Source organism: Vombatus ursinus, unplaced genomic scaffold (genome assembly GCF_900497805.2).
Source record: "Vombatus ursinus unplaced genomic scaffold, bare-nosed wombat genome assembly UNPS02010394.1, whole genome shotgun sequence".
Lineage (NCBI taxonomy): Eukaryota > Metazoa > Chordata > Mammalia > Diprotodontia > Vombatidae > Vombatus > Vombatus ursinus.
In genome coordinates this window covers 6,265,466-6,293,199 of record NW_020950172.1, presented here as the reverse complement: position 1 = coordinate 6,293,199, position 27,734 = coordinate 6,265,466, and the positions used below count along the sequence as shown (strand labels likewise).

The window sequence follows — 27,734 nt, the reverse complement described above, 5'->3', positions numbered from 1 at the left end:
ACAACAACACTGGCACCGAGGACATTACACAGTATGATGGCCAGTGTTCTTGCTTACGTACATTTGGACTGGACGGCTGAAAATCCCCGAGGTCCCTTTTCAATGCTGCCATCCTGGGATTCTGAGGACTTCATCAGCTGAAGGCCCTCTGGGGCTATAACCAGAGCATGTGACAAACTCTCAACTTGACTACCTGATAATTTCATTTTCAAATCGTAGAGGAAACGCCAGGGAGATTCTGACCAGGAAAAAGGTACTGGCTGAAGAATTGGAAAATGAGGGGATGCCCATCAGGTGGAGAATGGCTGAACACGCTGTGGTATACGAATGTGATGGAATACTACTGTGCTATAAGAAACGATGAGCAGACGGACTTCAGAAAAACCTGCAAAGACTTGTATGGACTGGTGCTGAGTGAAGTGAGCAGAACCAGGAGAACGTCGTACACAGCAACAGCAACGTTGTGTGATGACTAATGTTGATAGACTTAGCCCTTCTCAGCAATACAAGGATCTAAGACATCTCCAAAGGCCTCATGATGCAAAATGCCGTCCACATCCAGAGAAAGAACCATGGAGTCTGACTGCAGATCAAAGCAGACTGTTTGCTCTTTCTCTCTTTTTTTTCTTCTTTCTCATGGTTCTTCCCATTCATTCTAATTCTTTATGACTAATGTGAAAATATGTTTAATAAGAATGTATATACACACACACACACCACATATATACATATATATATGTAGAGAGAGAGAGAAAGAGAAAGAGAGCTCATATCAGATTGCACGCCATCTGGGGAGGGGGAGACAATGAAAAACTCAAAAGCTTATAGGAGTGAATGTTCATATTATTATTATTATTTTTTTTGGTGACTTGCCTAGGGTCACACAGATAATATGTCCAGTGTCTGAGGCTGGATTTGAACTCAGGTCTTCCTGAGTCCAGGGCTGGTACTCTATCCACTGCGCCACCTTGCTGCCCCTAGCCAGATCTGTTCTTTTTTATTATTACTATTTTTTATTAATTTATTTTGATTTATCAACAATCACTTCCATATCCTTTTGAGTTTAAAATTTTTCTCCCCCTTCCTCCCCATCACCCTTCCCAAGACGGCGCACAATCTGATACAGGCTATACATATACATTCCTATTAAACATATTTTCACATTAGTGATGTTGTAAGTAGGAATTAGAACCAATAGGAGGAAACACTAGAAAGAGGAAACAAAACTCAACAGAAAAGAAAAAACATTGCAAATAGTATGCTTTGATCTGCATTCAAACTCCATAGTTCTTTCTCTGGATGTGGATAGCATGTTCCATCACGAGGCTTTTGGAAGTGTCTTAAAGCCTTGTATTGCTGAGAAGGGCTAAGTCTATCAACATTAGTCATCACACAACGTTGCTGTTGCTGTGTACAACGTTCTCCTGGTTCTGCTCACTTCACTCAGCATCAGATCATACAAGTCTTTCCAGGTTTTTCTGAAGTCTGCCTGCTCATCATTTCTTATAGCACAATAGTATTCCATTACATTCATATACCACAATTTGCTCAGCCATTCCCCAATTGATGAGCATCCTCTCAATTTCCAATTCTTTGCCACCACAAAAAGAGCTGCTATGAATACTTTTGTACACGTGGGTCCTTTTCCCATTTGTATGATCTCTCTGGTAGACAGCCCTAGAAGTGCTATTGCTGGGTCAAATTTTGACAGCCCTTTGGGCATAATTCCAAATTGCTCTCCAAAATGGTTGGATCATTTCACAACTCCACCAACAATGCATTAGTTTTCCAATTTTCCCACATCTTCTCCAACATCTGTCATTTTCTTGTTTTGTCATCTTGGCCAATCTGATAGGTGTGATGTGGTACCTCAGTTGTTTTGATTTGCATTTCTCTAATCAATAGTGATTTAGAGCATTTTTTCATATGACTATAGATGGTTTTAATTTCTTCACCTGAAAACTGCCTGTTCATATCCTTTGACCATTTATCAATTGGGGAATGACTTGTATTCTTATAAATTTGACTTAATCTCTACATATTTTAGAAATGAGGCCCTCATCAGACTAGTTGTAAAAACTCTTTCCCAATTTTCTACCTTCCTTCTAATCTTAGTTGCATTGGCTTTGTTTGTGTAACAACTTTTCAATTTTATGTAATCAAAGTTATCCATTTTGCTTTTCGTAATGTTCTCTAAATACTGTTTGGTCATGCATTCTTCTGTTCTCCATAGATCTGCCAGGTAAACTATTCCTTGCTCTTCCAGTTTGCTTATAGTATCAGCCTTTACATCTAAATCATGAACCCATTTTGACTTTATTTTGGTATATGGTGTGAGATTTTGGTCTATGCCTAGTTTCTGCCATACTCTTTTCCAGTTTTCCCAGGAGTTTTTGTCAAAGAGTGGGGTCTTATCCCAGAAGCTGGGGTCTTTGGGTTTATCAAATAATAGATTACTATAGTCATTGACTACTGTGTCTTGCATACTTAACCTATTCCACTGATCCACCACTCTATTTCTTAGCCAGTACCAAGCAGTTTTGATGATTGCTGCTTTACAATACAATTTAAGATCTGGAATGGCTAGGCCACCTTCCCCTGCATTTCTTTTCATTAGTTCCCTTGATATTCTGGACCTTTTGATCTTCCAAATGAATCTTGTTGTTATTTTTTCTAACTCCATAAAATAATTTTTTGGTAGTTTGATTGGTATGGCACTGAATAAGTAAATTAGCTTAGGTAGAACTGTCATTTTTATTAGCCAAGTCTGTTCTAAGGCACACCCTGGACTCCAGAAAAAACAGATTTCCAAGACTGCAGATGAAGAATAGGTAGGAGTCTATGGCTTAAAAGCTCAGAACAACTTGAGGATAGTGAAAATCCTAAGGACACAAAACAAGATTTTTTTAAAAAGGTGTGTTTGAGAGCAAGAAGATCAAAGGGATCTTTACGGTGGGAGGTACAGGTCAGCGATAACCGATAAGAGAAACAGATTGCTCAACTTTCCTTTTGCTTCTTTATTTACCTCACCAAGAAGAACAATGCTCAGATTGGCCAAAAGACTATGAAAATGGTTAGCAATGAGTTGAAGCCTGAGGTTAAGTGAGGGAAGGGTGAGAGTGTCTTGATGCAGACCTCCCAGGGGACTGAAAGAACTGGAAGATGTCATTGTCTCTGATTCATGAAGTCTTGAAGAAGAGAAGTCCTGAAGGAACAGAGATGGGTAGGGTCCTGATTTTCAAAAAAACAAACTGGAGTTGAGAAGAAGCAGGATGCAAGGCCTCTGAGAGCACTGCTTGGATTTCATCTCTGACTCTCACCAGCTGTGTGACCTAGGGCAAGTCACTTATCTGCCCTCCGCTGCAGTTTTCTCATCTATGAAATGGGAATAATTTCTTGGCTCCCCTGCCTCTCAGAGTGGTGGAAAGAAGAATATTTTTGCATGAACAAAACCCGCAATAAAAAACCTTTCTTTGCATCCGATATCCCTGTTAAGTCTGACGTGTAGGGGACCTGGCACAATTTCCCCCGCATTAAAAGGGGCACAATGTGGCAACATCCTGCTTGTTTTGGCTCCGGGGACCACTCCTCAGAAGGACCCTGATAAACTGGAGCACATGCTCGATGAAAAAAGGCTGTCCCACCCCTTGGGCATGCGTAACTGGGAGAGGCCTGAGGTGGACAGGATGGCTGATGAAGCGTCAGCATGCTGCCATGTGGATGGGCACTTGGTTTGGGTGGCTCTAGAGGTCAGAGCAACAGCAGATGTTTCAATAAAAAGAAATCTTCCTAATAATTAGCTCCACAGAGGTGGCCAGTCACCTTCAGGAGGTATACTGTCTTCACCCCTCAAGCTCCAGAGGAAAGAGATGCATTCATTACCAAATGTTACAGAGGGAATTCCTGTTCAAGCTACCTGAGGCCCCTTCAAGCTCTGAGATTCTGTATATGGAGGAAGAAGAGGGTGGAAGTAACCCTGTCCCCTAGAAGAAGCAAGCCCACTAGCAAAGGCAGAGATACAAGTCTGGTTTGGGAATGGACAAAAGAGTGAGTGCTGAAGAATGTTTTTTTTTTTTTTTTAAGGCAATTCGGAATAAGTGACTTGCCCAGAGTCACACAGTTAGTAAGTGTCTAGTGTTTGGTCTGAGGCCACATTTGAACTCGGGTCCTCCTGACTCAGGGCCTGTGCGCTATCCACTGCGCCACCTAGCTGCCCCTTAAAGAATGTTAAGACTGATTTCAATCAATCTTCTTACTTTGTGTAAGTGATTTCTAATGCCAACTGTGAGTGTTTACTGCTGGACAGGAAAGGAAGAGAACACCAGAGAGGTCTCTGTGAACAGGCCTCGCTCGTGCTTGGGAGATGGGCCTATAGGTGCCCTCCAAAGAAGGGTGTACCAGTGCTTGCCACAAGGCTCAGTGCTTCAGGGCTTGTTCAGAGGTGAGGAAACAACCCTCTTATTGCCCACTGAGGACAAAGAATGGCTAATACCATAAACCCTTAAAGAAGAGCTTAAAGAACCTGCCCTCTGCTGTTCTTCCTCTCTTCCCTCCTTCAGTCCTTGCCAGAACTATCCAAGCCTCTCCCTGGAAGGGCCTGGAAGTGGACCGGAGCCCACCGGCCACCTCGTCTACTAAGCAGCACCCACAGCAACTGGCATGGGCCATGTGGGCGGGCCTGGAGGTGGAGCTCAGAGCCCTCGCCGTGCCCCTTGCTCTGGGTGGTTTTGTACTTTTGCTCCTCAATTCCTGACCTGCCAGGCCAGCAGACCTGGGTCTGAACTGCTCTGACAGTGTAGACCCAAGGTGAAATGCAAATGGCATTTACAGGCCTGCAGCCCTGTAAACATCATCATGACTTGCTGTTTTCATAACACTCTCCTCACAGACCATCACCAGCTGCCCTGTTATTGCTGCTGCTTTGGGGAAGGTTTCTGTTAGTGTGAGCTTGTAGATCTCACGTGTGTTAAGAACTCCTTGTGTGGAGGAAATGAAGTCATCCCTTATCTGGTCCACACTGTACACTGACCAGCTTTCTCTACTCACTCCCCTTGGGAGAGCCCTGTTCAAGAGCCAAAGCCTGAGCTTTCCATAACTGATAAGCCAGAGAGGGACAGAAGACGTGCACTTCTGGGTTGTAGGGCTCCTCCGCTGGTCCTGGGCAAGAGGGGGCCACAGCCAGGGCCTCCATGGCGCCCTAGCCCTGCTGGACCCAACACCGGTCCCTGTTGTTTAAACTACGGCCAACAAGCTGAAAAAACCCCACTGTTTCTGGGTCTGGGGATGGCAGTGTTAAGAGCACACGGTGCTGGTCCCCTCATTTCCACCACCTCTCATCCATCGGCTACACAGAGCTCTGAACATCGTACTGCTCCAACCGGGTTCCAACTCGTGGAGGAGACAGGTGGATCCTACCCGTGCTCCTTCGTTTCCTCTCCTTCCCTCACCACCCCTCCCTCCATAGCTTCCTGTGGAATAAGAACTAAAATATCTACCTCATGAATTACCGAAAAATATTCTATTAATCAAAGCCCGTATCATTTGACAATAAAACCTATTTTTATCTTGTCGTTTACAGGAAGAGTTATATCTACATATATATCTCTATCTATATCTATATGTATTAACAAGCATCAGATTTAAACATCTTAATTTTTCTGTTTAAAATGTTTCTTGCAATAAAATTCATTGTCATTTCCACTTTGAATGTATAATTAAAATTCTATTAGAGCAAATTCCACAAAACCTCTCAAATACATTATATTGTACCACAGGTATTTTATCATCAGCTCAACATTCTACTTCCAGTCCTAATACTTGTACCAGGCCAAAGGACTTCTTTTAAAAAGGCTCAACTTCTCTGGTGAAGTAAATGGAAATCAGATGCTTCTAATACAGCAGGAAAAGAGAAACACAGGGCCAGGTTGGCCGTCGTTTGCTCCCAGCACTTTGCTTGCATCGGGCTGGTGTCTAAAAGTGGGCTGGCTTTCCTAGGGGCCACAGCTGACTGTCTGAAGCAGTGGAGAGTGTGGAGGAGAAAGAGTATTTTCTGTCTAATAATAGCTCCATCATCATCTGAAATGACGTTACAGGGAACAGTTATTTCTACAGAAAAGATGTGATCCCTGTTACACACGGGTCACTGGACGGCCAATGGTGTTTCATCAAAAGTATCGGCAGTACTACTGAAAACCAATGATATCAAGACAACATTATGCGGCTATAAGAAGTGAGGAGCAGGCAGACTTCAGAAAAACCTGGAAAGACGCGTGTGGTCTGGTGCAGAGTGAAGTGAGCAGAGCCGAGAGAACGCGGTACTCAAGAAGAGCCATGCTGTGCGATGGCTAATGCTGATAGACTTGGCCCTCCCCAGCCATGCAAGGATCTAAGACATCTCCAGAGGCCCCGTGATGGAAAACGCTGTCCACACCCAGAGAAAGAACTCTGGAAGCCGAATTGCCGTTTTTTTTCTCTTCTGTTGAGCTTTTTTTCCTCTTTCTGATGGTTCCTACTATTGGTTCTGATTCTTACATACAACATCACTAATGTGAAAATACGTTTAATAGGAATGTATATGTATAGCCTGTATCAGATTGTGCGCTGTCTTGGGAAGGGTGGTGGGGAGGAAGGGGGAGAAAAATTTTAAACTCAAAAGCATATGGAAGTGATTGCTGATAAATCAAAATAAATTAATAAAAAAAAAGACAACATTACATGAGGGAGGTTTGGACAAAGCCCGTGAGGCTAACATGGAAACAGGTTTTGCACATCTTCACATATATAATTGATATCATATTGTTTGCCTCTCAATGGGTGGGAGGAAGGGCTAGACAAGAAGGAGAGAATTTGGAACTCAAAATTTAAAAAAAAATGCAAAAAATTGAACAATAAATAGAAGAAAAATAAAATGAAAGAAAACAAAATCATAAACAATCATAAACATTATTTTGTTACGCTCACTGTAACCAGATGAAACTGCTGTTACTTTGGATGACTAGCCAGGACACTGAGGAGTCACAATAATGGTGGTGATTGTGTCATTTATTGCCAACTACGTGCCAGGAAATGGAGAGACAACCCTGAACGATGAGAACGCCCACTCGGAAGCAGCTCAGATTCTAATGGAGGGGAAAACAAGGACGAGGCTCATACCTTATACACACCTAAGGAGAGTCCATGCAAAGTGGTTAAAGACCAGGCACTCTGATGGAGGGCCCGCCCAGCGGAGAGCATTCGGAAAGGCTTTCTGAAAAGGTAGTCGATGACAACAACACCAGGCCATGTAACAGCTGGTGTTCCAAGTGGCGTCCCAGCTGATCCTCAGAATGACCTAAGAGGCAGGGGCTCCGACATCCTCATTGGACAGAAAAGGAAACTGAGACTTACATAAGGCCTGCCCAGGGCCACCGAGCTAGGAAGGGTCCAAGGCTGGATTCAAACTCAGGTCTCCATGACATGGCCTCTTTGTAAAAGGATTTGAGGAAAGATTTTCTCTTTCAGAAAACAAGAGAGGTGGCATTGGACTTACCAACAAAGGATTGTAGGATCCACAGGCGCCGAAGGCATTTTCATCTCTGAGATACAAGGGTCGAGACATGAGTCTTTCCAACATGGACATATTCAACCCATAGGCAAGAGCAAGCCTGGACTTGATGACCGGGCCGAGTTGCATGGGGTCTCCGGCCAGCACGATCTGCAGCACACAAACAAGCCCTCAGAACTGGCACCCTCTCCTCCTCTGTGGCTTCATAAGGCACAGCTCTCATGCCACACACACATGTGGACGGGGACAACAGGTATGTGCCTTACCCAGCACTGCCCCAGAGCAGAAACCTGTGCCAAGTCAATGGTCTTTAAAAAAAAGACCTCGAGAGATAAGAAGTTACAAATGACTTCTGCTGCTAGACTGGCATCCTGACGGGCCTGGAGAACTGAGGCTCACATGCCAAAGTGCCCACCAGCTCGTGACGAGCTGTGACAAGTACCCTAGGCCCACCCCAGAAGCTGCGGGGTAGGAGCCTCCCTGAACCTCAACGGGCATCGCGGGGACGTGGTGTTCAAGTGATGGGGACTTTCAAGGACCCCTCCCAGAGCCCCAGAGGCACACAACACAACAAGGTGGAGGGGAGACAGTGGCCATCGACAGGCCAGTGGAGCTCATCACAACTTTGGGCCGGCCTCATGTGGGTAAGAAGCAAGCTCATCCACAGCCCCAGAGACTCCTGAGGGCCTTCAGAGTCACCAATTAAGGAAGGAAATTTCTCTGTTCAGTGGTACTCTTCAATCAGCCTTTACAGACAGACACCTCACCACTCCCACCAATTAACTTCTTTAAAAAACGAATGATGTAGGGATATTCAAACTTTACAAATTATTTAAGGACAGCAATAGTTACTGAGGTAATTCCAGCACATTTAAAGAAGGCAAGTTATATTGGCAGTTGCCTATGACATTTAAAAGTTCTGGGTGACCAACAGAAAAGCCGTGTCTTGGGATACACTTCTTTCTAAACAACAACAAAACCCCCAAACCCACCTTACCTGGCCATTAAGTTCTGAGACCAAGCCCAGAGGAATGAGGCATTCTGGCTCACTCGCCTGTCCTGATTCATCCACAAAAACATGTGTGAAATGTCCGACTCTAAAACAAGAAACACGCTTGACATCAACCTCCTGAGGTCTCACGTTGTCACTGAAGCCTGAGTGATCACTGTTAGTGACAGACTGAAAGAAGCTTCTGGACTCAGGTAGACTCCGGCAGGGGGGTGTGGACTGCTGGGCTACACCAGCACCCAAAGCCTCTTTGGAGGGAACTTCGGGAAGCAGGGAGAAAACGTGACCAAAAAACTTTACAGTACCCCTCCGTGTCCCCGCCCCCCAAGAGATAGCTGGGGAAAGCCAAGATGGGTTCTGTGGCCGAGCAGCCGTCATCTTTCACAAATCTCTGAGAGGAGGCAGACGCATCGAGAACCTTACCAGCGATCAGGAAAAAGGAAGCAATCCTACTCTATTCCAAAATACAGAATTACAGATTATAGAATTCACAGCTGGAAATAATTTTTGAATTCATATAGTCTCATGATGCAAATCACAGCTTCAAAATCTCTGATCAAACCCCGTCATCGTGAGGAATCCTCAGAGCAATCAAAGCACATGTTTGGCAATGACCGAAGGGTGTCTCATTCTGCCCCGAGTCCGTCCTCTGTCAGAAGGGCAGTAGCACGTTTCCTCCTCAGTCTTCCGGCACTCTGCCTGTTGTATCAATCACAGTTAAGTCTTTCAAAATGACGTCTCTATACAGTGCTGTGGTCCCTGAACATACATAATGTCCTTCAGCTTCTGCCCACATCCCTCTGCATCCGTTCAAACTACTCTTTCCAAGTTTCTGAGTCCATCTTTTTCATCATTTCTTATGGCATAGTAACACTGCAACACATTAATAAGCTATAATTTGTTCAGTCATTCCCCAACAGACAAGTTTTCAGTTCCTTTTATCAAAGTATTGCTGTAAATTTGTCAGACATGTGTTTCTTTTCTCTGATCTCTTTGGGGCATGTGCCTAGCCCTGGTCTCACTGGGTCAAACAGAAGACAGTATAGTGACTTTCTAAGTAGAACTCTCTCTCTCTCTTTTTTTTTTTACTAGTACAAAAGTTTAAAAAAAAGCAAAAACAAAGAAGTCTCAAAAAAACAGTAACTAACAATTTTAACAGCCTCTCTGAAACAGCAAATGAACGAATGAATGGGAAAAAACCGTGGAGAATAAAAGCCAGAAATTCTAGGTTTTTCCTCAGCCCTCTCCTTGACAGCGCCAAGTAGTCTCAACAAGTGGGAGGAGCTGGACCAGGAACATAGACAATAGCACCTCTGGCACAGCCACAGACTCCTCACTTACCGCATCATCTGAAGTAACTGGATGACACACCTGGGGACCCTGTATTATCTGGTGTGTCCCACACAGAATGGTTCCGGCAACTCTGAGAGTTTCCATCTGGCTGTGCCCAGAAACCAGGTCGCCTCCTATCTGCCATGGCTTGCAAAGGCTCACTGATGCGGAGTCTGGGCCTTTCGGTCTTGGAGGATGTCCCAAGACCTTGAGAGTTGCCACGCTCTTCCCTGCTGACCCAGTGGGTTTCCACATGGAGATGGGAGATAGGTACTGTGTCTACGCAAGTGAAGTATGTGCTGGACATCCTTACAGACTGACGCAATCTCATTTTGTGCCAGTATTAAATCTGAACTAACAAGGTGCTGGCCTAAGGCCTGCTCCTAACATCTGGACAGGTTTGAACACTTTCTACTCTGAGTTACTTATTGTCCTTACAACTCCATCCTCCAGAGCTCTTCTATTTATTACTTCAATGATCTCGTTTCTTCTAGGAACTCCTGTAGATTTGTGGCCAAGCCTTTTTTCTTTGAGGCCCGGGTAGCCGTTGTGAAGCTGTCGCCTTCCGTAAGCTTTCTTTATTTTGGCTGCTCCGGTTTCTGGCCTCGGTTCCTGAAGCACTGCTGTTTTCAGGGCCCTGTGGAGTTCCACAGATTAAGCTCACTGCAGACCTGGCTCCCCTCCTCTGGGCTCAGGGCTCCCCTCTGCCTCAGAGCCTGCGTGTTGAGCTCTCACGTACAGCCACTCTAGGCTTCGTGGCATGGTGCCCGCTTCAGCTTTTCTGGCCAGGCCCCTTTCCTAGTGTCTGCAGGATGCTGGCTGTCTTCTTGGCAGTCCTGGGCTGGGTGAAGAAACCTACTTTAGTCATCCTCTGGATTTCTTCGTCATGATTCAGTCCACTACTCTTTGGTGATCTTTGTTGGAGAACACAGGAGAGGTGGGCTGTTCTACTGACATCCCCACACGTGGCCTTCCAACTGGAAGTCTCTTAGGGGAGGAATGCTGGGAGCAGGAAGGGCAACAGGGGCGTGAGGAAGCCAAAGATGAACGTTGCCAAGACGACAATCAATCCTGGGACTGCCCTTGCTAGGCCATATAGAAATCAGCAGCTCTCAATTTCTTGAGGGCAAGAGTGCGGGGGGGAGGGGTACAGTGCCACCTCCCATGGGATCTGCTGACTTCTGTCAGGGGCACAGGATGGGAGACGCTTCCCCAACATCTTACTGCCTTTCTCTCATGAGGATGGAGGGAGAGAGGGTCTCCTGGTGCTACAAAAGGCAAACATGCCCCCTAAGCTGCATGCTGCATTTTACATACCTCACTCCAATCTGGTAGAACAGTCCAGAGCTGCTGCACGTGGTGATGATGATTCTGTAGCGAGACGCCTTCCAGACGTCTTCCCCGTCTTTGCAATAGAGTCGTACAGTGTCACTGATGGTCTAAAACAAAAACGCACATGCACAAGCTGGTCTATAAACACATTAACCACCTTCTCTGAACACTGTTTGACCGGCTCTTTCTACCCAACCCCCCAATTAAAGTAGGAGAAAGGGGAATGGGCCAGACATAGAGGAGGAAGGAGCAGGATGGCTGGACGGAAGGTCCTTCACAGCCTGCCCACCCCTCCCCCACCTCTCCAGTCTTCTGACACCTCGCCCTATTCGATCCCCCGATCCCCGTCTCCTGGCTGTTCCACAAACAAGACCCTGCAACTCCCGACTCTGGGCATTTTCTCTGGCTGTCCCCATGCCTGGAACGCTCTCCCTCCTCTGTTCTGACCACTGACTGCTCCAGCTTCCTTTCAGTCTCAACTGAAACCCCACCTTCCACAGGAAGCCTTTCCCAACTCCTCCTCCTAGTGCCTTCCCTCTGTTAATTATTTCTATTTATTTTGTACAGAGTTTGCTTTGTATATATTTGTTTGCATACTGTCTCCCCCCTCAGAGTGAAAGCTCCTCAAGGACAGGGGTTGTCCTTGCCTCTTTTGTATCTCTGGTGCTTGGCACAGTGCCTGGCACACAGTAGGTGCTTAATAAATGTTTAACGATGGAGTGAGTGAATGGAAGATGCATGAAGGGGAGTGGTATGACACAAGACTGGAAAGAAGGTGAGAGCTGTTTGTGAATGAACTGAACAGGGAGTCCGGGAAGGAGACAAATGAGTGAAGTGCAGAAAAGGGGCGGGTTTGCAGGTTAATTGTGAATTCGGTTGAGGACGCAGTGAGTTTTGAGATGCCTTCATGACGTTTGCTCCTTTCCAGACTGCACTGCAGGCCTGTCTGCACAGGACTTGACGTGTCCAGCCCTACTCTGCCAGGTGTCCCCCACTTCTTGTCAGGCGCCCTCCCCGTTAGAATATAAGCTACCTGAGGGCAGGCATCACCTCTCCTTCTGCTTATATGTATGTTTCTAGTGCTCGGTAAAGTGCCCAGCACACAGTGAGTGCTTAATCAATGCGTGCTGACAGCCACCTGGGTGGAAGTATCAGTGTGTGACATCTTCAGAGACAGCTGGTGATGCAAGATTAGAACTCAGGGGAGAGACTAGGCAGAGAAAGGGAGGACTAAAGCCATCAAGCCCGCCTGTCCTAACCTTGGCTATCTATGCTCATCACCAGCCTCCCCGGCCACGTTCCTCCACCCCCACCCCGCGAGAGCAGCAGGGCCATCTCTGGCCTCCACCCCCTGGGCTGCCCACTAAGGTCAGGCTCTCGGCACCTCAGCTTGGCCTGTGTCTGGTCTACTTTCTGTCTCTCCCTGCTCTGATCCCTTATCCACAACTGCCAAAGTGGCATTTCTAAAGGCCAGCTCCGATGAGGTGACTGTCTCGAGCACGAAGCAAACATCTGGCCCAGGCTTAGTTCAGGTTACTCGCCTTCACCCACTGTCTAGTCAAGTCCAACAGGCCTGCTGGTGCTGACCTGCTATCTCCTGCCTTTGGGCCTTGGCAGGGTGGTCTTCCGTACTAGGAATACCCTCCCTCTACACTCTCTGCCTCTCAGACTCCTCTGTTTACCTTCAAGCCCAGCTCATGCGTCATTTTTCACACTAGGCCTTCCTTGGTTCCACCAGATATTAAGGGTCTCACTCTTCAAATTATACTGCATCCACCTGACAGAGGCATTTTATTTACTTGTCTGTCTGCGCTGCACCCCACCCCCATCCCAGTAGAAGGTAGATTTACTCAGGGCATCTCCAGCACCTAGGATAGTACTCTGTACATAACACATTCTTACTAAGCATATATTGAACAGAATCTAATTTGAGTTTAAATGAACTAAGTCAAAGTTTGATGAGATTTCTAAGAGTTTTAGAATGTTACAGAGTTATCTGAGGAAAAAAGAACGTGAACAGCTTCATGGTAAGCTCTTTGAGGGTAGTGACTGATAATTTTTGTCTTTTTAATCCCCAAAACCTAGCATGGTGCCCAGCACACAGTAGGTGCTTAAAAAGTGCTGACTGTTTGATGCTACAGAAACATGAAGCTGTTACTGGTTCCTCAGTCCTACGGAAGGGCAAGAACAGGTAGACCTTGAACTGAAGTTGGGCACACCTTGGAAACTGGCATGGGGGGCAGAGGTGGGATATTTGAGTTCAACAAATAATTGGCTTCTTTGTGCCTGAGAGGACTGATCATAGGAGATTGGGAAGAGTAAATGAGGAGGGAATCTAAAAGGGACATACTGGTTATGCAACATGCTGGGCATACAGGCCTTCAACAACCTTCCGTTATTCGGGATCATGCAACCTGTAAACACAAATAATGTAGCCGGGGGCCCCTCTACATGTTACACTGAGGTTCAAAGCAGACCAGTCTGTATTTAAATCTATGGCTCAAAACCCCCCATCTCATACTGCTTCTCATCCAGTAATAACCATAATAAGGAGAGCCAACATTTCTAGCACCTGTAGGTTTATACAGCACTTCCCATCCAGCATCTCACATTTGATCCCCACAAGCTTGTGGGGGAGGTGCTAGCAGGATCTTCATTTCAGATGAAGAAATGAGCTGAAGGTGGTCAAGTCTTTTGTCCAGGGACGGCTAGTGTATCTGACTCCATATCTAGTACTGTAGCCACTATACCACGTGATCCATGTAACACAAAGGAAAAGACATTTAAACAACCAGCCCAGCAAAGCGACGCCCTAAGAAACAATCTCGTGATTTCCACGCCACTGGTGGAAGAGGAAACCCTGCTCCCCAGACAACTCACTTGTCTAGCGCCGCACCCAGCAGAACACCTTGCGTCTACAAAGCCAGAGTGTGTGAAGCCAGGGCTGTGCACTGAACCCTGAACGGAGATGGGGACTGGTAGCATCTGGGCGGGGACCACATCCTCAATCAGATGGGGTCTGGCGCTCTGCATTGGAACAAGCTATTCTGCAAGCTCTTTCTGTTCTATTTTGGAAAGTGGGGTCTCTTAAGTGTGACCCAGAGCACTGGACATACGTGACAGGGAGGCAGCTGCTTGTATTCACTGAATGTCTGAATCATCTACAACATCTTCTCAAAGAAATCCAGTGACAGAAATTCTTTAACTTCTCAGGAAATAAATACCAACATTTTATCAACTTGAAAGCCAAGTTGTGTTTGTCTAAATAAAATCTACTACCCAAAGAAGGCTAAAAATCTATCTGGGGGAGCTCAAAGCCTAGGCTTATTACCGTCCACAAAACACCAAAAAGGCAGGAATTTGGATCAAAGGATTGTGTCAAAGGGAGAGACCCTGACACACCTTGATCTCCAAGATTCTGTTCTCTGTCTTTGCCCCTCCCTTTCATTTTTGGCAGAAGGCCCATTTGGGGAACAGGATCTTGCTACAGGAATTAAGCAAGGGTTAGAAGAATATTCTTACTGAAGTTTTAGAGACTTAGGGCAAAGAAGATGTTTCCGATGAACAGAAAGGTAAAGTTCAAAAACATGAAACGCCTATGTGTTATACTCATCTGGTTGGCTTTCTGTGACCCAAAAGAACTTGTGCCCTGTAGGTAAACACTCCTTCTGGGGAGGAAAAACCCAACTATATCCAAAGCACTGGGGAGCTGACAGACCTCCCTGTCCTTAAAGAGAAGTAGACAAGGGTTTGAAGCTAGTTTGATATGGGTAAAGGAAAGGCCTGCTTACCTAAAACCCCCAGAAGCTTAAGCCTTTGGGCTCTAAGCTAAGACCATTCCTCTTCTTATGAGGAAGAGGGAGCACCTCTGCTGAGAACTCCAAACTGAATCCAGAAGCTGGAAGGAGAGAGAGAGATGCTCAATATTATGTGCCTTGTAGAGCAATGACCAGCAGGGAGAAGGCCTAGTGGAGACGGTGGAGTGACGTCTCCAGAAGACAATGCCAACTCTCAAGCAAGAGAGACATGAACTGCCTCTTCACATGCGGGACCTGGCCATGTGTTTCCTACACATGCACATTCCCGAGGTGTGTCCATTCCTCCCTGACAGATGTCACTGGGGGCGAGTGAGCCCTAGGTTTATGGGAGGAAACATTTTATGGTTCTTTTCTTCCTATGCTATTTCAGCCTTCCTTTGCTTCGAATTGATTTTGCTCTCTGGGTAAGTAACAGAAATAAGTATACTAGGGATGCCTGTGAGCTATGCCTTTGGAGGAAATGAGGTCCCTCACAGGCCCAAGAGAATAACGGACTTGGATTCACAAAGATCAGAATTCGAATGTGGCCTCGGACACTTATTGGTGATGTCACTACAGGTGAGTCATCTCACCTCTATTGGCTTCTGTCTCCTTGTCTGCCAAAACAGGGGTAACAAGAGCGCCCACCTCCCAAGGGTGTCGTGAGGCTCAAAGGAGATAAAAGTGGCAAAGCACTCCGCAAACCTTCCAGTGCTCCACGCCCTTGGCTATTATTGTTGTTACAGTGTTTCTACTGGGGGGGCGCCCAGACAGCAGGCCACCAGAGGCTCTGGAGTCCAGGGGATGGGCCCACCTTTGGTGAAGCTAGGAAAAGGCCAACTGCGCTTCACTGCTCCAGGCTACGAGGTTCCTGTCCTAAACCTGCTGACTCAGCCCTGGGCCCGTCCAGCCTGAGAGCACAAGCTCCATGGAACGCTAGCTCACAGCCCTTCTGCTCAGCTCATCGGACTTTCACACTCCAAAGTTATTCCTCGATTCCGACATCTGAGTTCATGAGGGAAATATAAAGGCATCATCAAGGACTCAAGAAACAAACGCTCCACTTTAATTTATTAATTAAGCTCCTTGAGGACAATGCCTATCATCTGCTAAAATGAGCTGAATCCTTTCTCAGTTTCCTACTGATATCCATGTAATCCTCTTCACTTGTCTGTATTTTTAATTCACTATTACATACGAGGGGGGTAGTGAAGTGGCGCCATAGCGCACAGAGCGAGAGTCAGAAAAACTGATTCACCTTCCTGAGTTCAAATCTGGCTTCAGCTACTTACTAGCTGTGTGACCCTAAGCAAGTCACTTCACTCTATCTGCCTCAGTTTCCTCATCTGTCAAATGAGCTAGAGGAGGAAATGGCAAATCACTCCAGTATCTCTGCCAAGAAAACCCCAAATGGGGTCATGGAGAGTTGAACACAACTGAAACGACTCAACAACAAATTATATATGAGGCCCTAAGCTTGGTGTTGTAGGTATTCAGAGACAGATAAAACACAATTCTTGCCCTCAAAGGGCTTCCACTTCACTGGGTAGTGGCATGGGGTGGTAACTGTCCCAAGAGTCAGAAGAATCACCACTGGAGAGAGGTAAATATTAACTCTTAGGGGGACTAACAAGGAAATGGTTTCCTCTGGGGGCGAATTGGGGTTTGGGGAAGAACGAGAAGGTAGGAAGAAGCACTGGCCTCCAATGCTGGAAGATGCCACATTGGTGGGAGTTGGGTGCTTGGGCACAGGATAGGGGGGAAGTCAGTCATTCAGTTTGACCGGAGTAAGAGTTAAGCTGTAGGTGAGCAAGGACAGAGGGTGGAGCCACATCATAGAAACCTGAGTGTGAAAAGGAGGTAGGACATGGTGCTCTTGGAATTAACTTGGCAGGCAATGGGGAATCACGGAAGGTTCTGGAGTTAGGGACTTTGGTGAAGTAGGAGATACTCCCCCAGGGCTCAAACCTCAGTTCATTCACACTTAGCTGGAAGGCCTCTTATGACCCACGCTTAAGATTTGTGGGCTCTGTGGTGGGGGAAAGTGGAGGGTTAAATCCAACACATGATGAAAAATCACCTCCTCAAATCTGCAGGTGGCGTTCACTCTCACCATGGCACCCGGGGCAAGCACTTTGCTCTCATGCAGCCGCATGCAAATGAGGTCAGTGGCGCTGTTGGATGGGGCACAGACCAGAATCCGACTGTCCGGTAAAGCAGAATGAATCTGTGTCACACACAAAAAGGCCAAAGAGAGATGGAAGTCACATTGTCCTTCAACATGTCATGAGATTTTTTTTAAACCCACAAAACCAATAACTTTTAAATATAAAATCTGGACATAATCGATTTAAAGCTGGGAAGAGCCGAGGAGTGGAGTTGGAAGGAAAGACCTCTCCTCGAGTCTTTTCTTACTACTTGGTTGTTCTAGCTCCCTGGGCAAGTCCCTTAATTTCCCCGCATCTATTTCCTTAACTTTAAAGTGAAAATGCTGCCCTGTCCAGCTCTGTCCACTTTCTGCCACAGCACAGAGCTATGGGATAAGGTACAAAAGTGACTTCCCTCTCTGGGAGAAAGCCTGATCTACTCAACGATCTCACAAAAAATTTATATATTTAACCCGACGTTTCTGCAGCCTGGGGACAATGGCCAGGGCTAATTTTAAGTAGCATTTCTTCTGTAGGTAAATTTCTGCTACCCTATGATTGAATAGTTTGCCATTTTGAAAATGAAGCATCTTCTAAAGGCTGGGAAATATGCCCCTTAAATTCTGTCAAACAACCCGAGAGTTAAGAATTTTAAAATAAGGCTGCTTGCAGAATGATACATCTATGTACTTAATGAACAGCATCCAGATAGCGCTATTAAGGCAGTGAGAGCTTGCTGACTCCGCATACCCCAGGGCTGGGCACTGGCCCTAATCTGTCTCTTCCTCCTACAATCTTAACTGGGATTTCGGCCAGCCCGTGCTTCTAAGGAGCATCCTGTGGTCTGTCTGCCAGTGATAATTACCTGTAAAACAGCTTCTATTATGGTAACTGTTTTTCCAGTTCCCGGAGGTCCAAAAAGAATATATGGGATTGGTCGGCAGTCACCACTTAAGATTCTTCTAACCGCCAGTTTCTGCTTTTCATTTAGAACTGGATTGAAAAATTCTCTTTCTTTTGATTTCGAGGCCTGTACTCCATTCACTGTGTACTCAAAGCACAAACACATAGTTTTATATAGAGGGCAAACAACTGAATCCAATTTTCACCCTCTATAACCTTATGTAGAAAAAGTATATATAGCATAGTCCATTTTAACAGTCAAGTATAAAAGTAAAACCTTGTTGAAAAACTTTTTCATTGATGACATAAGAAATCCCCAAGTCCCCAGTGACTATTTGGAACATAGGGTGCTGTGGCCCTGCCCTGCTCTGCTCAATTATTGGGAGTGAGACAAGAATACTATGTGACAGTAATGATGGTAACTCATTAATTCCCCAGATGGGGTTAAGAGAAGCCTTCGTGGGGTAGGTGAAAGACCCTGAAGGGAGAATAGTGATCTGTTAACAGACACTGGGATGGGTCCCACATGATAGCCTAGAGCCAGCAAAATATCACTGAGTCACTCACCAAGCATTTGCTAAGTACCCACTATGTGCCAGGCACTGTGCCGTGCTCTGGGTGACTCCCCAGGATTATCTAACAAGTCACAGATGGGGTAGGTTGGGACAAAGTATAAAAGACATGGTTCCCACAGTCAAAACAATACATCTGTCAAATAAAGTACTGCCATTTCATTTTTAACATCACGATATGCACATTCATCCAATGTTGTCTTATTGGGGAAGTGGCATAAAAGACGTCATCAGAGAGATGCCTGATTGGAAGAGGAGGTGACCAGTGCCAGCCCCCAGGTGCCACGGACACTCCCCACTGCACTAGATCAATGCCAGCAGGTTGGCCGGACCTCTTCTGGGAGGATGTGGCCAAGACGCATGTAGGACGAGGAGGCCCGTTTGACCGAAGATGGTCTGTGCTACGGACACTGGACGCTCAGCACGTCCAAATCAGGACTCCTCCTCCTCATCATCTTTCCCACTGTGCCCCTTCTCTCTGGAGGCCCCTACCAGTGCTCCTCACTCTCCCTCATCTTGACCCACCATAGCCCATCGACTTTGCACCCATAAGGTCTCATGTCTCTCCCTTTCTTCCCTTCACACTCCAGTCTGGGCCCTCATCTCCTCTTACCTGGACTGTGGCAACAGCCTCCCAGCTGGCCTCCGCACACCCTCTGACTCCCCACTCTATCACCCTCAGTGATAGCGTGACTTCCTAATGCACAGATTGAACCACGTCCCTCCCTTACCTCTAAGGTAAAATACAAACTTGGCCCTGGAAGCCTTTCTCCAACTGCCATGAGCTCATCCCTCCAGGTCTGGGGCCCATTTTTCACCCTCATATACCACCTACCCTTCAGCCACACTGAACTCCTCCACACCCAACCATCTCTGGGCCTTAATACATTCCCAGGCCCCACCGCCCAGACCATTCTCCTTCCTTACCTAACGCTCCCTCCTTCAAATGCAAAGCTGGATTTGTTGTCAAGAGAACCCAGATTCAAATCCTGGTTCTGCCACTGATACTTGGGTGACCCTGGGCAAATTACTTAATCTCAGTTTTGTCTCTGTTCAATGAAGGAATCACAGGTTCCTTCCAGTTCCAGATGTAGCATCCTGGGGGCCCTTTCAGATTCCCCCAGGTGGCAACACTCTCCTCTTGCCCCCTCCCTCCCCAGGTTGAAAATACCTTGTATTTAGTGTACGTCTACGTGTGCATCCACACACACAGAGCATGTATTATGTACTTATCTACAAAGATGTGCTTCCCCAGTAAAGTATAAACTCCTCAAAAGCAGATTCTCATATTTTTGCCCGGGACACTGTCTGACACATTCCACACACTTTAAAAAGGCTCACTTGTTGCCTGTTTTGATAGGGAGATCTCCTGTCTTTCTGGCATATAGTCAAGACATAATGGAGAACTTCTCAAGACTTCTCAAAACGGATGAATACTACCAACTGCTGGGTATTGGTTTGGGCACAAACACTGGCAGGAATGACCTCAAAAGCATGGCCAAAGACGGCAAGATCTTGGGCACAAAGCTGACGACCAGAGGGGCATGGGCTGTATCTTCTTCACTGCTGATCTCTCAAGGCCAGAACAGAAAAACTGATGTGGGAAGTGAAGAGCTTGTATTTCCAAACCAGGGCTTAAGGAGAGACACGCCAGGCTGCTGGCCAGAGATGGAGCAGATTTAAGGCTGCTGACAAAGCTTCAGCACTGTCCTTTTGCAAACAGACTCAAGGAGTGAGGGGGAGAACTGCCCACCTGTGCACAGCCCATGCGAAATGACCTCTGAAAGGAGCCGCCATGCAGGAAAAACAGCAATGGGACAGCCACACATTTACAACAGCTCAGACTCAAGGAAGGAGTTGGCGACTAACCTCTCAAGTGTTCACACCAAAAGGCCCAGATTTAGGGAATGAGTAAGATGAGTTAGCGAGCCTAATGCCAGGTGACACATTTTAGTTCACAAGTATCACTAAAACTTGGTGGGATGATGGGAAAATATCTCTAGATGGGGCTACCTTATTTAAAAGCAGCACAAGGGCTAAAAGGAGTTCTGGTGGGGCAGCATCAAAAAGCAGATGGGAGCGAATCGTGGTGAAAAACATTAGGAAGCACCAGAGACCACCCACACTAAAGGAGGGAAGAGAGGAGGAATTCCCCTTCTAAGAGGTCACAGGCTTGGGTGCAGAGGTGTGACATGGAGTGAGGGATGGCTTCCATTCTACAGACACCTGTTGGAACTCTCTCCTTTCCAAAAGCAGAGTCGCTAATAACTTGACTTCCCTTAATGATAATTTTCATCCTTCATCAAGCAGAGCAACCAACCAAGGGAAATTCTATTCCGGATCTGATTTTCGCTGACAGGAATTGGTTGTGGAATTGGCAGAAATGATGGAAACCTTGGGGGAAAGCAACTCCTGCCTCTTGCAGAGTTTGTGGCCTAACGTGAGCCCCACATTCTCAGAGAACACCTTTCAGAGGGTGTATGGGGAAGCGCATGTAGGACCCAGAGACTAAAATTTCCATGGAGGTCTGCTCAGGGCTGGGACATCCCAGACTGGGATGGGAAACTCTCAAGCACAAACTTTGGAAGACACACAGGGAAAGAATTCAGTGAGGATGAAAAATGGGAACTGTTTGAAGAGACTGCTGTGAATGTAGAGAGCACACTGAGATTTTTAAAACACAGACAGAGAAAGAGGAGAGGGCAGGAAATACAAGGTGAATACTAAAGCATGGGAAGGTATTATAAAAGTAATATCAGGAACCCAAAAGCCCCGAATGAGCTGAAGCTGATGAGGAAAGGAATTAAAGAAGATATTGTGGGGAAAAGAGAGAGGTGAATTAAAGAAAGACGGATGAGAACAGACAAATGGCACTAAGCAACATGACTCAACTGCTTTTCTCTTCTCTGCAGAGAATGACCTTTGATTGGAAAGACAGAACAAAAATGGCTAAAACAGGGAGTTTATGCCCATTCTAAATAAGCACACAGGAGGAGAGCACTGAGCTGCCCTGGATCTGCTCACCTGGCCCAAATAAACTACATCCTCAGGTACTAAAAGAGCGAGGATGACCGGGACCAGGGGATTATAGCAGGGCAAATACAGTCCCGATTAAAATAAATGACTGTCTACTGTGCAAAACATAAGCTGTGGGCTTGACTCTGATTTCTGGGAAAATTCTAGAATTCATCCTCCTAGGAGGAGACAAAGAGAATTGCTGTTCTGGACCCACTCAGGATACTGAGCTCAGTTCTGAGTGTCCCATTTTAGCAGGGACAGAAACAAGTATATCCAGAGTAGAGTGACCAGCATGGGAGGGTAAAGACTACGTCTTTTAAGGGTCGTTGGTACCTTAAAGAACAGAGGATTTCAGGTGGAGGTGAGAGCTTCTCAAACATGTGAAGGGTCAGCAGAACAATGGTGGGAAGTTACAGGAAGGCAGACTTGGGGGCAAAATTAGGAAGATTCCCCTAACTACCAGTACTGCTGGAGAACAGAACGCCCAGCTTCCCAAAGCAGAGCCCCTCCCCTCATCAGAGGGGCCAAGCATGGGCTGGACAGCCTGCAGAGCTCAGCTCCCTGAATGTCCCTGACAAACCTTACCCGCTCTGCAAATATTCTAAAATACACAAATTACTTGTCTGCGTGGCAAACGTCACCACGTCACGAATGGAACTGGCGTTTCTCTTCTTTGTTGCGTGTTCCTTTGGCTCCTTTGGTTTCTTCTTATTCTGGAAAAAAAGATTTTCAATCAAGTGCTTAATCGCTAACAAGTTTAGGAAAACACTAAAAACCCCCCAAGTTTGTGCTGCATGAAAACATGGCTTGTTCTACCCCAGGTCGTGTCCCTCTAATACATACTGCGAACACCTAGTGGAAAACCTCAGGAGAACACAGCTAGCACAGAGCCTGTCAGTGCTTCCCCTGGGCACGAAGTATTATCATAGAGAAGCTGAAAACAGGAACCTGAGGGGAAGAACAGGAGCTCTGTATTCACGAAACAGTGCTGCTCCAACATGCTGATGACTGGGGCAGCGCTGCCTTCATGCTGAGGGGCTGGAAGAGGAAGCCCACCTCCCCAGTCAGCCTTCCTGGGCCTGCTGGACCTGGCCACTCCTCTGAGAAATGCTCTGTTAGCCCACAAGCTCTTTCCTTCACAGGGCTCCCATAGGACCAGGCTTTATCTGCCTGGACAAGTGTTTGAATAGAGGTACACAGCACTTGACAAAACCGACGTAATCTGTTCCTTTCATTACAGTATCAGAGAGAGAGAGAGAGAGAGAGAGAGGAGACCCCCAAGATTTAACACACAGAGGACTGAAAGGAGCCATGTTCCTCCTACACTCCCCCTAAACCAATATAGCAGCGCCAAGGAGAAATGGTAAGAAATCACCAGAAAACAAAACCCAACCAAAACTTGAAATGAGCAAAGAAGAGTGCCAATGTTTCAATTTTTTCAATTGAAAAAGAGTATAGGATGGACTCAGTGAAAATGGTAGAACACAGGTGAATGGCACACTAAAAGAAATTTTAAAACTGCCATGACTAAGAAAATCATAAGGTGAATGCCCAAGAGAAGCTTGAAGACAGTAACACAAAGCCCTAAGGAAGACTTCTGGTACCCAGGGAGGCTACATCTGTGAGTACTAGTGTGTGTGTGTGTGGGGGGGGGGGGTTGCAGCTCAGGGCTCTGGGGAGGCTAGGGAGAGTTCATCTACATGGATTCTACATGCCCTGACACCGCTGATAATCAGTTGATGAATTAATCCATCAATGAGCACTGATGAATATACCAGGCCCTATGTCAGGGCTGGTGACCCAAAGAAAGACACAAGCCCTTGTCTCTAGGCGCGATCTGATCAGCACGCAGAGAGAGCCTCCCTTTAACGACAACAAGATTGAACCACCCACCACCGGCCGCTCTAAATCTGACGACCACAACCACAGCTCTGAGGCCATTAGTGAGTCTCAGGCTTTGAGAGCTGGACACAGACAAACCTGTCCTGGGAATAGAGTAATTTCATGCATGTAATCCATTCTCTTTTGTTTTCACATAGTACTGGCTAATAAACGAAACCCACAATCATTTCCCAAGTGTAAAGTAAGAGTCACTAGAAGATTACCTTACTTCCCTGCTTAGGAGCAGACTGCTCATCCTTAGCAGTATCCTGCAAATAGTTCCAAGTCCCAGAAACTTGTGGAGACTGTAAAATGATACTTTCTGGAAATAATACTGTGGTTTTTAAAATGAAAAAAGAGAGACAGGAAATTGTCATGTAAGCCCTTGCCAGCTCGGGCACGCTCATCCCAAGGAGCCACCCAAGGGACGCGATGCCATTCATCGTTCTCCCCTTCCCTCTGCCCTCCGTCCTTTCCAAGGTTTTCTACACGACTAAAAGCAAACCGGCATTCCCGTGGAATCAATACACCCACCAACACACAGCAATAAAAGTGGAAAGAAGGAGAAAACAGCAAATTGCTTTTTTTTAGGCCACTGGCACTTGCTGAATGTGGTTGAAATATCTTAGAAAACAAAGCTTAAAAATGTGGATGTCAAGTGGTCTAATTCCCCATATTTCTTTTCAAAATTGCACATTTTTCAGGAAACGTTTTAAAACTGCTCACATCTAAGACCCCCTAGGAACAGAGGAAGTAGTGCAGGAGAGAGAGGGGGATAGGACGTCCTAGACCCTGCAGTCTGACCTTTTTCACCCAGGTGTATTGCCTGCTCAACTGCAAAGTGACATCTTCTGCTGGTTGTCCTGTGAAGGAGGAGAGAACAGAAAATGTTAGGGGCACTTCCGTATAATTTCACTTTACCTGCATGTTCCTCTAATGAAGGAACTCTATTTAGAGTATAAGTACTCCAGGTGCCAGTGGCAGGAAAAGGCCCTCCATCTCTCCGTGGAGTGTGTCGTGGTCCATACGGATGTGGAGTTGTTTTTAAAAAACCTAACAGTTTACATTTAGTTGACGAAATAGACCTCCATGTGGGCAGAAAATCAGGCCCCAGAGGCATATCCAGTCGATCAGAGCCTCGTTGTCCCCAGCCTACAGAGGGAAAAAGGATGAGAAAAGTGACAGAAACTCCCTGGTGATTTCTGTAGGCAGAAGGACTAGAAGTCTGATGTCTCTCATCTGTGAACCACGTCCTAGGGCTGGGAGCACAAGATAGGAAGGGGGAGGCTAGGGGAGCTGAAGAGAGGCAATCTGAGGACAGCTGAGCCAGGCTCTTCAGTCATCAGATCGGAAAAGCTAGAGAAGGATATTGCAATGACGGCTATTTCCAGGAGCTGGGCCCTGGTTACAAAGCTAGAACCTGCCAGGAAGATCTGGCCAGACAGATGCACGTCGAGAGGAATGAAGGCTACACTCGGCCAGGGAAATCCTGGATATGCTGCACTTCCTAATATTGCTTATTGCCAATCACTTCAGTAGCCCCAGATATCTGAGCGGGGATGGGGTCTCAGAAGGGGACAGTGTGCCTCTTTGCAGGCTACTGGTCACTCATTCGCGTCAGTGCCGATCACTTTCATTAGACATCATCGCTCCTCCAGGACGTTGGCTATCTCTAGAAACTAGTAGTTTTTGGTTTTTAGAAGGAGAAAGAAGAAGGAAGACACAAAGGGCATTCTTCGAGGGACTGGAGTGGGCACTTTTGGAGAAGCCCTAACTAAATGGCCTGCCCTCGGATTAGGAACAGACCCCTGGAAAGAGGTCAATGGATGCTAGGTAGAAAAGGTGCAAGGAGGTTACCAACATACAGAAGTTCATGTAAACAATTCCCATGGAACCGGTTTTGCCATCAGTGAATCTCATGCTGACAGTCTTCAGAATGTGTATTTTAGGTGCTGATGTCCAGATTTAAATATGATCCCCTAAATCTTATTTACAATATTGGTGAACTGTTTAGCAAACCATTTCTTTGTGGATGACACAAATGCTGAAAGAACTTTAGGCCTGCCTTTGTTGTAAATATTAGGGATTTCCAATCTGGTAGAGTGTAGTTTTTTTGTCTTAGACCCATCCTGGAACAGATTCCAGGAAAGCTTCCCTGCCCAAAGTAGATCAGTACCAGCTCAGTAAGTCACAGCTCTCTAGAGGTGCGTGGGCGAGGGGGGAGGGGAGAGACTCTAGGCTATGTGGCTGGATCTGTGCCACATGGACAGGCTGAACCAGAGGCCAGGTCCTCCAGCCACACTGCTGGGGACCTATGTGCACTCTCTCTCTTCTGTCTCCCACACCTGCCCCTCCCCAGTAAAGAATGGCAGAATGACGGCTTCAATGTTTCTAAGAAACAATTGCCATTTTCTGAACCATTTAACACTTGCACAGGTTCTTTTTGAGAATTAATTTAACTAGATGCTATAAAATTATGGTTGGGGGCTCCTAAGGCTATGGCCACAAAAACCCCAAACCCTGGAAATACCTCAGGGAAAAACCTGGCCCAGTCACGAGCTGTGTGAAGCTTTAGAGGCTCCAAGGGGCTGCCTTGACTGCCACCGCATTAGATTAGCAGTGATTGGGATCAGAAACTTCCTTCCTTAATGTTAAAGACCAGTTTTTGTTTAAACTTTTCTCTAAGTTCAAGTTCAGGCAACTTCACTGGAAAAATGAGAAAAGAGCAAGAATGCCCTGGAAGCGAAAGGAAGGGGGGCAGAATGCTCATGGAGGACTTTACCGATTGAAGGTAAACTCGACGTCCATGGGCTCAAAGTTGTAAGTTTCTTCAAACTCTGGATTGAGTTTAAGGGTTATGTCTTCTTCATGAATCTTAAAAAGCAACAGACAACGTAACGAGAGTGAGTCTCACGTAGTAAAATTCTTATAGCATAACCAAGTCACACCAAAAGCTCTCAGATCTGAAGCTAAAACTTAGCTACTTAGGTGTTTATAGTAATTTACATCATTCAATGACCATCCCACTAGACTAACAATGAAGCAGGCAGCCAACCACTAATGAGCTCTGCCTGCTGGGTAACAGAGGCCAGCATTACGTTCTTTGTGGGCAGAAATCAAACCTATCTGCATAGAGTTCCTACTCCAAACAGAAGACAAGCAAAAACAGGGAAGGGAGGGCTGTGATCATGGAGACAAAAATGCTAGAAGTTTCCTCTGGTCTGAATGTCCAGCCTTACTCATCTAAGAAATGCTGTAAATCTTTAAAATGAAATAATAAAAAAGAGTGCCCATATTATTTATTTTAAGAAAAATACTACAGTACAGGTGGTGGAGATGGATCGTTTTTGTGTCCCTCAGAAATGGCAGCTGCTGGATGCTAAGGACTCTCTAAGTCCCTGAGCCCCGCCCGCCATTTGGGAAGTTGGCTGAGTGTGAGTGAGAAGCAGGCGTCCCAGGCAGGATACCCACTCCCCTAGGGCAGAGTTGGGTTTGTTTCGTTTTCCTATTTTCAGTGCCTAGACACACAGAGTGGGCATTCAATAAAGGGGGAATGAACCGATTAATAGTTCTAGACTGTCATTTCAAACCCATTCAAGAAAGGAATTTGGTCAGAGACTCTTCTTTGTATTTGAGCTCTGAAGAGAAGACTTAGAGGAAAAAATACCCCAACCACCCCCACACCCCCCAAAAAGGTCAATAAGAGTATCACTGGGCCAGCTTTCATTCCAGGAATGCCCTACACCTCATGTCCACCTCTCTTCCTTTAAAAAAACCTTCAAGCGCCATCTTGGGCAGGAAGCCTTTCCTGACCCTCCCCCCAGCCCCAGTGGCCTTGTTTTTAACTGCTTTCTGTCCACTTGTACTTGCTCACTTTACACTTATGCCCTATTGATTCAGACATGGGCACTGGTTGCTCTCCCATTAGAGAGCCAAGACTGCTTTGTCGGTGTTCTTAGAGCCCCAATGCCTGGCACACAGCAGCATTTAATAAATACCGCCCGAGTGATCGATTCCTATATATTCAGCCTGCCCAGTGCTAGACGGCAAGCTTCATGAGGGCCAGGACTAGGCTTTGTTATCTTCCCCTCCTTCCCCCCAGGTGAGCTGCCTGGGCTCTAGGCTCAGTAGTGTCTTAACAGCCAGAGACACATACTGAGGTACAATCAGTCAGCCTCTGGTGAACGACCACCCTCACTT

The 27,734-nt window shown here is 46.3% G+C and overlaps 1 protein-coding gene across 1 annotated transcript in view; it reads right to left on the bottom strand.

Moving 5' to 3' along the window:
* Positions 1-27,734, bottom strand: part of MOV10L1 (Mov10 like RISC complex RNA helicase 1) — a 69,748-nt gene that overhangs the window by 17,780 nt on the left and 24,234 nt on the right. Inside the window, exons 13-21 of the mRNA XM_027854350.1 lie at positions 26,317-26,408; positions 24,339-24,397; positions 23,759-23,868; positions 22,273-22,366; positions 18,026-18,204; positions 17,094-17,240; positions 11,202-11,323; positions 8,541-8,640; positions 7,529-7,693 (exon numbers count right to left, since the gene is read on the bottom strand). Of these exons, the coding sequence (XP_027710151.1) occupies positions 7,529-7,693; positions 8,541-8,640; positions 11,202-11,323; positions 17,094-17,240; positions 18,026-18,204; positions 22,273-22,366; positions 23,759-23,868; positions 24,339-24,397; positions 26,317-26,408 (1,068 nt within the window). The remainder of the gene's footprint in view (positions 1-7,528; positions 7,694-8,540; positions 8,641-11,201; positions 11,324-17,093; positions 17,241-18,025; positions 18,205-22,272; positions 22,367-23,758; positions 23,869-24,338; positions 24,398-26,316; positions 26,409-27,734) is intronic.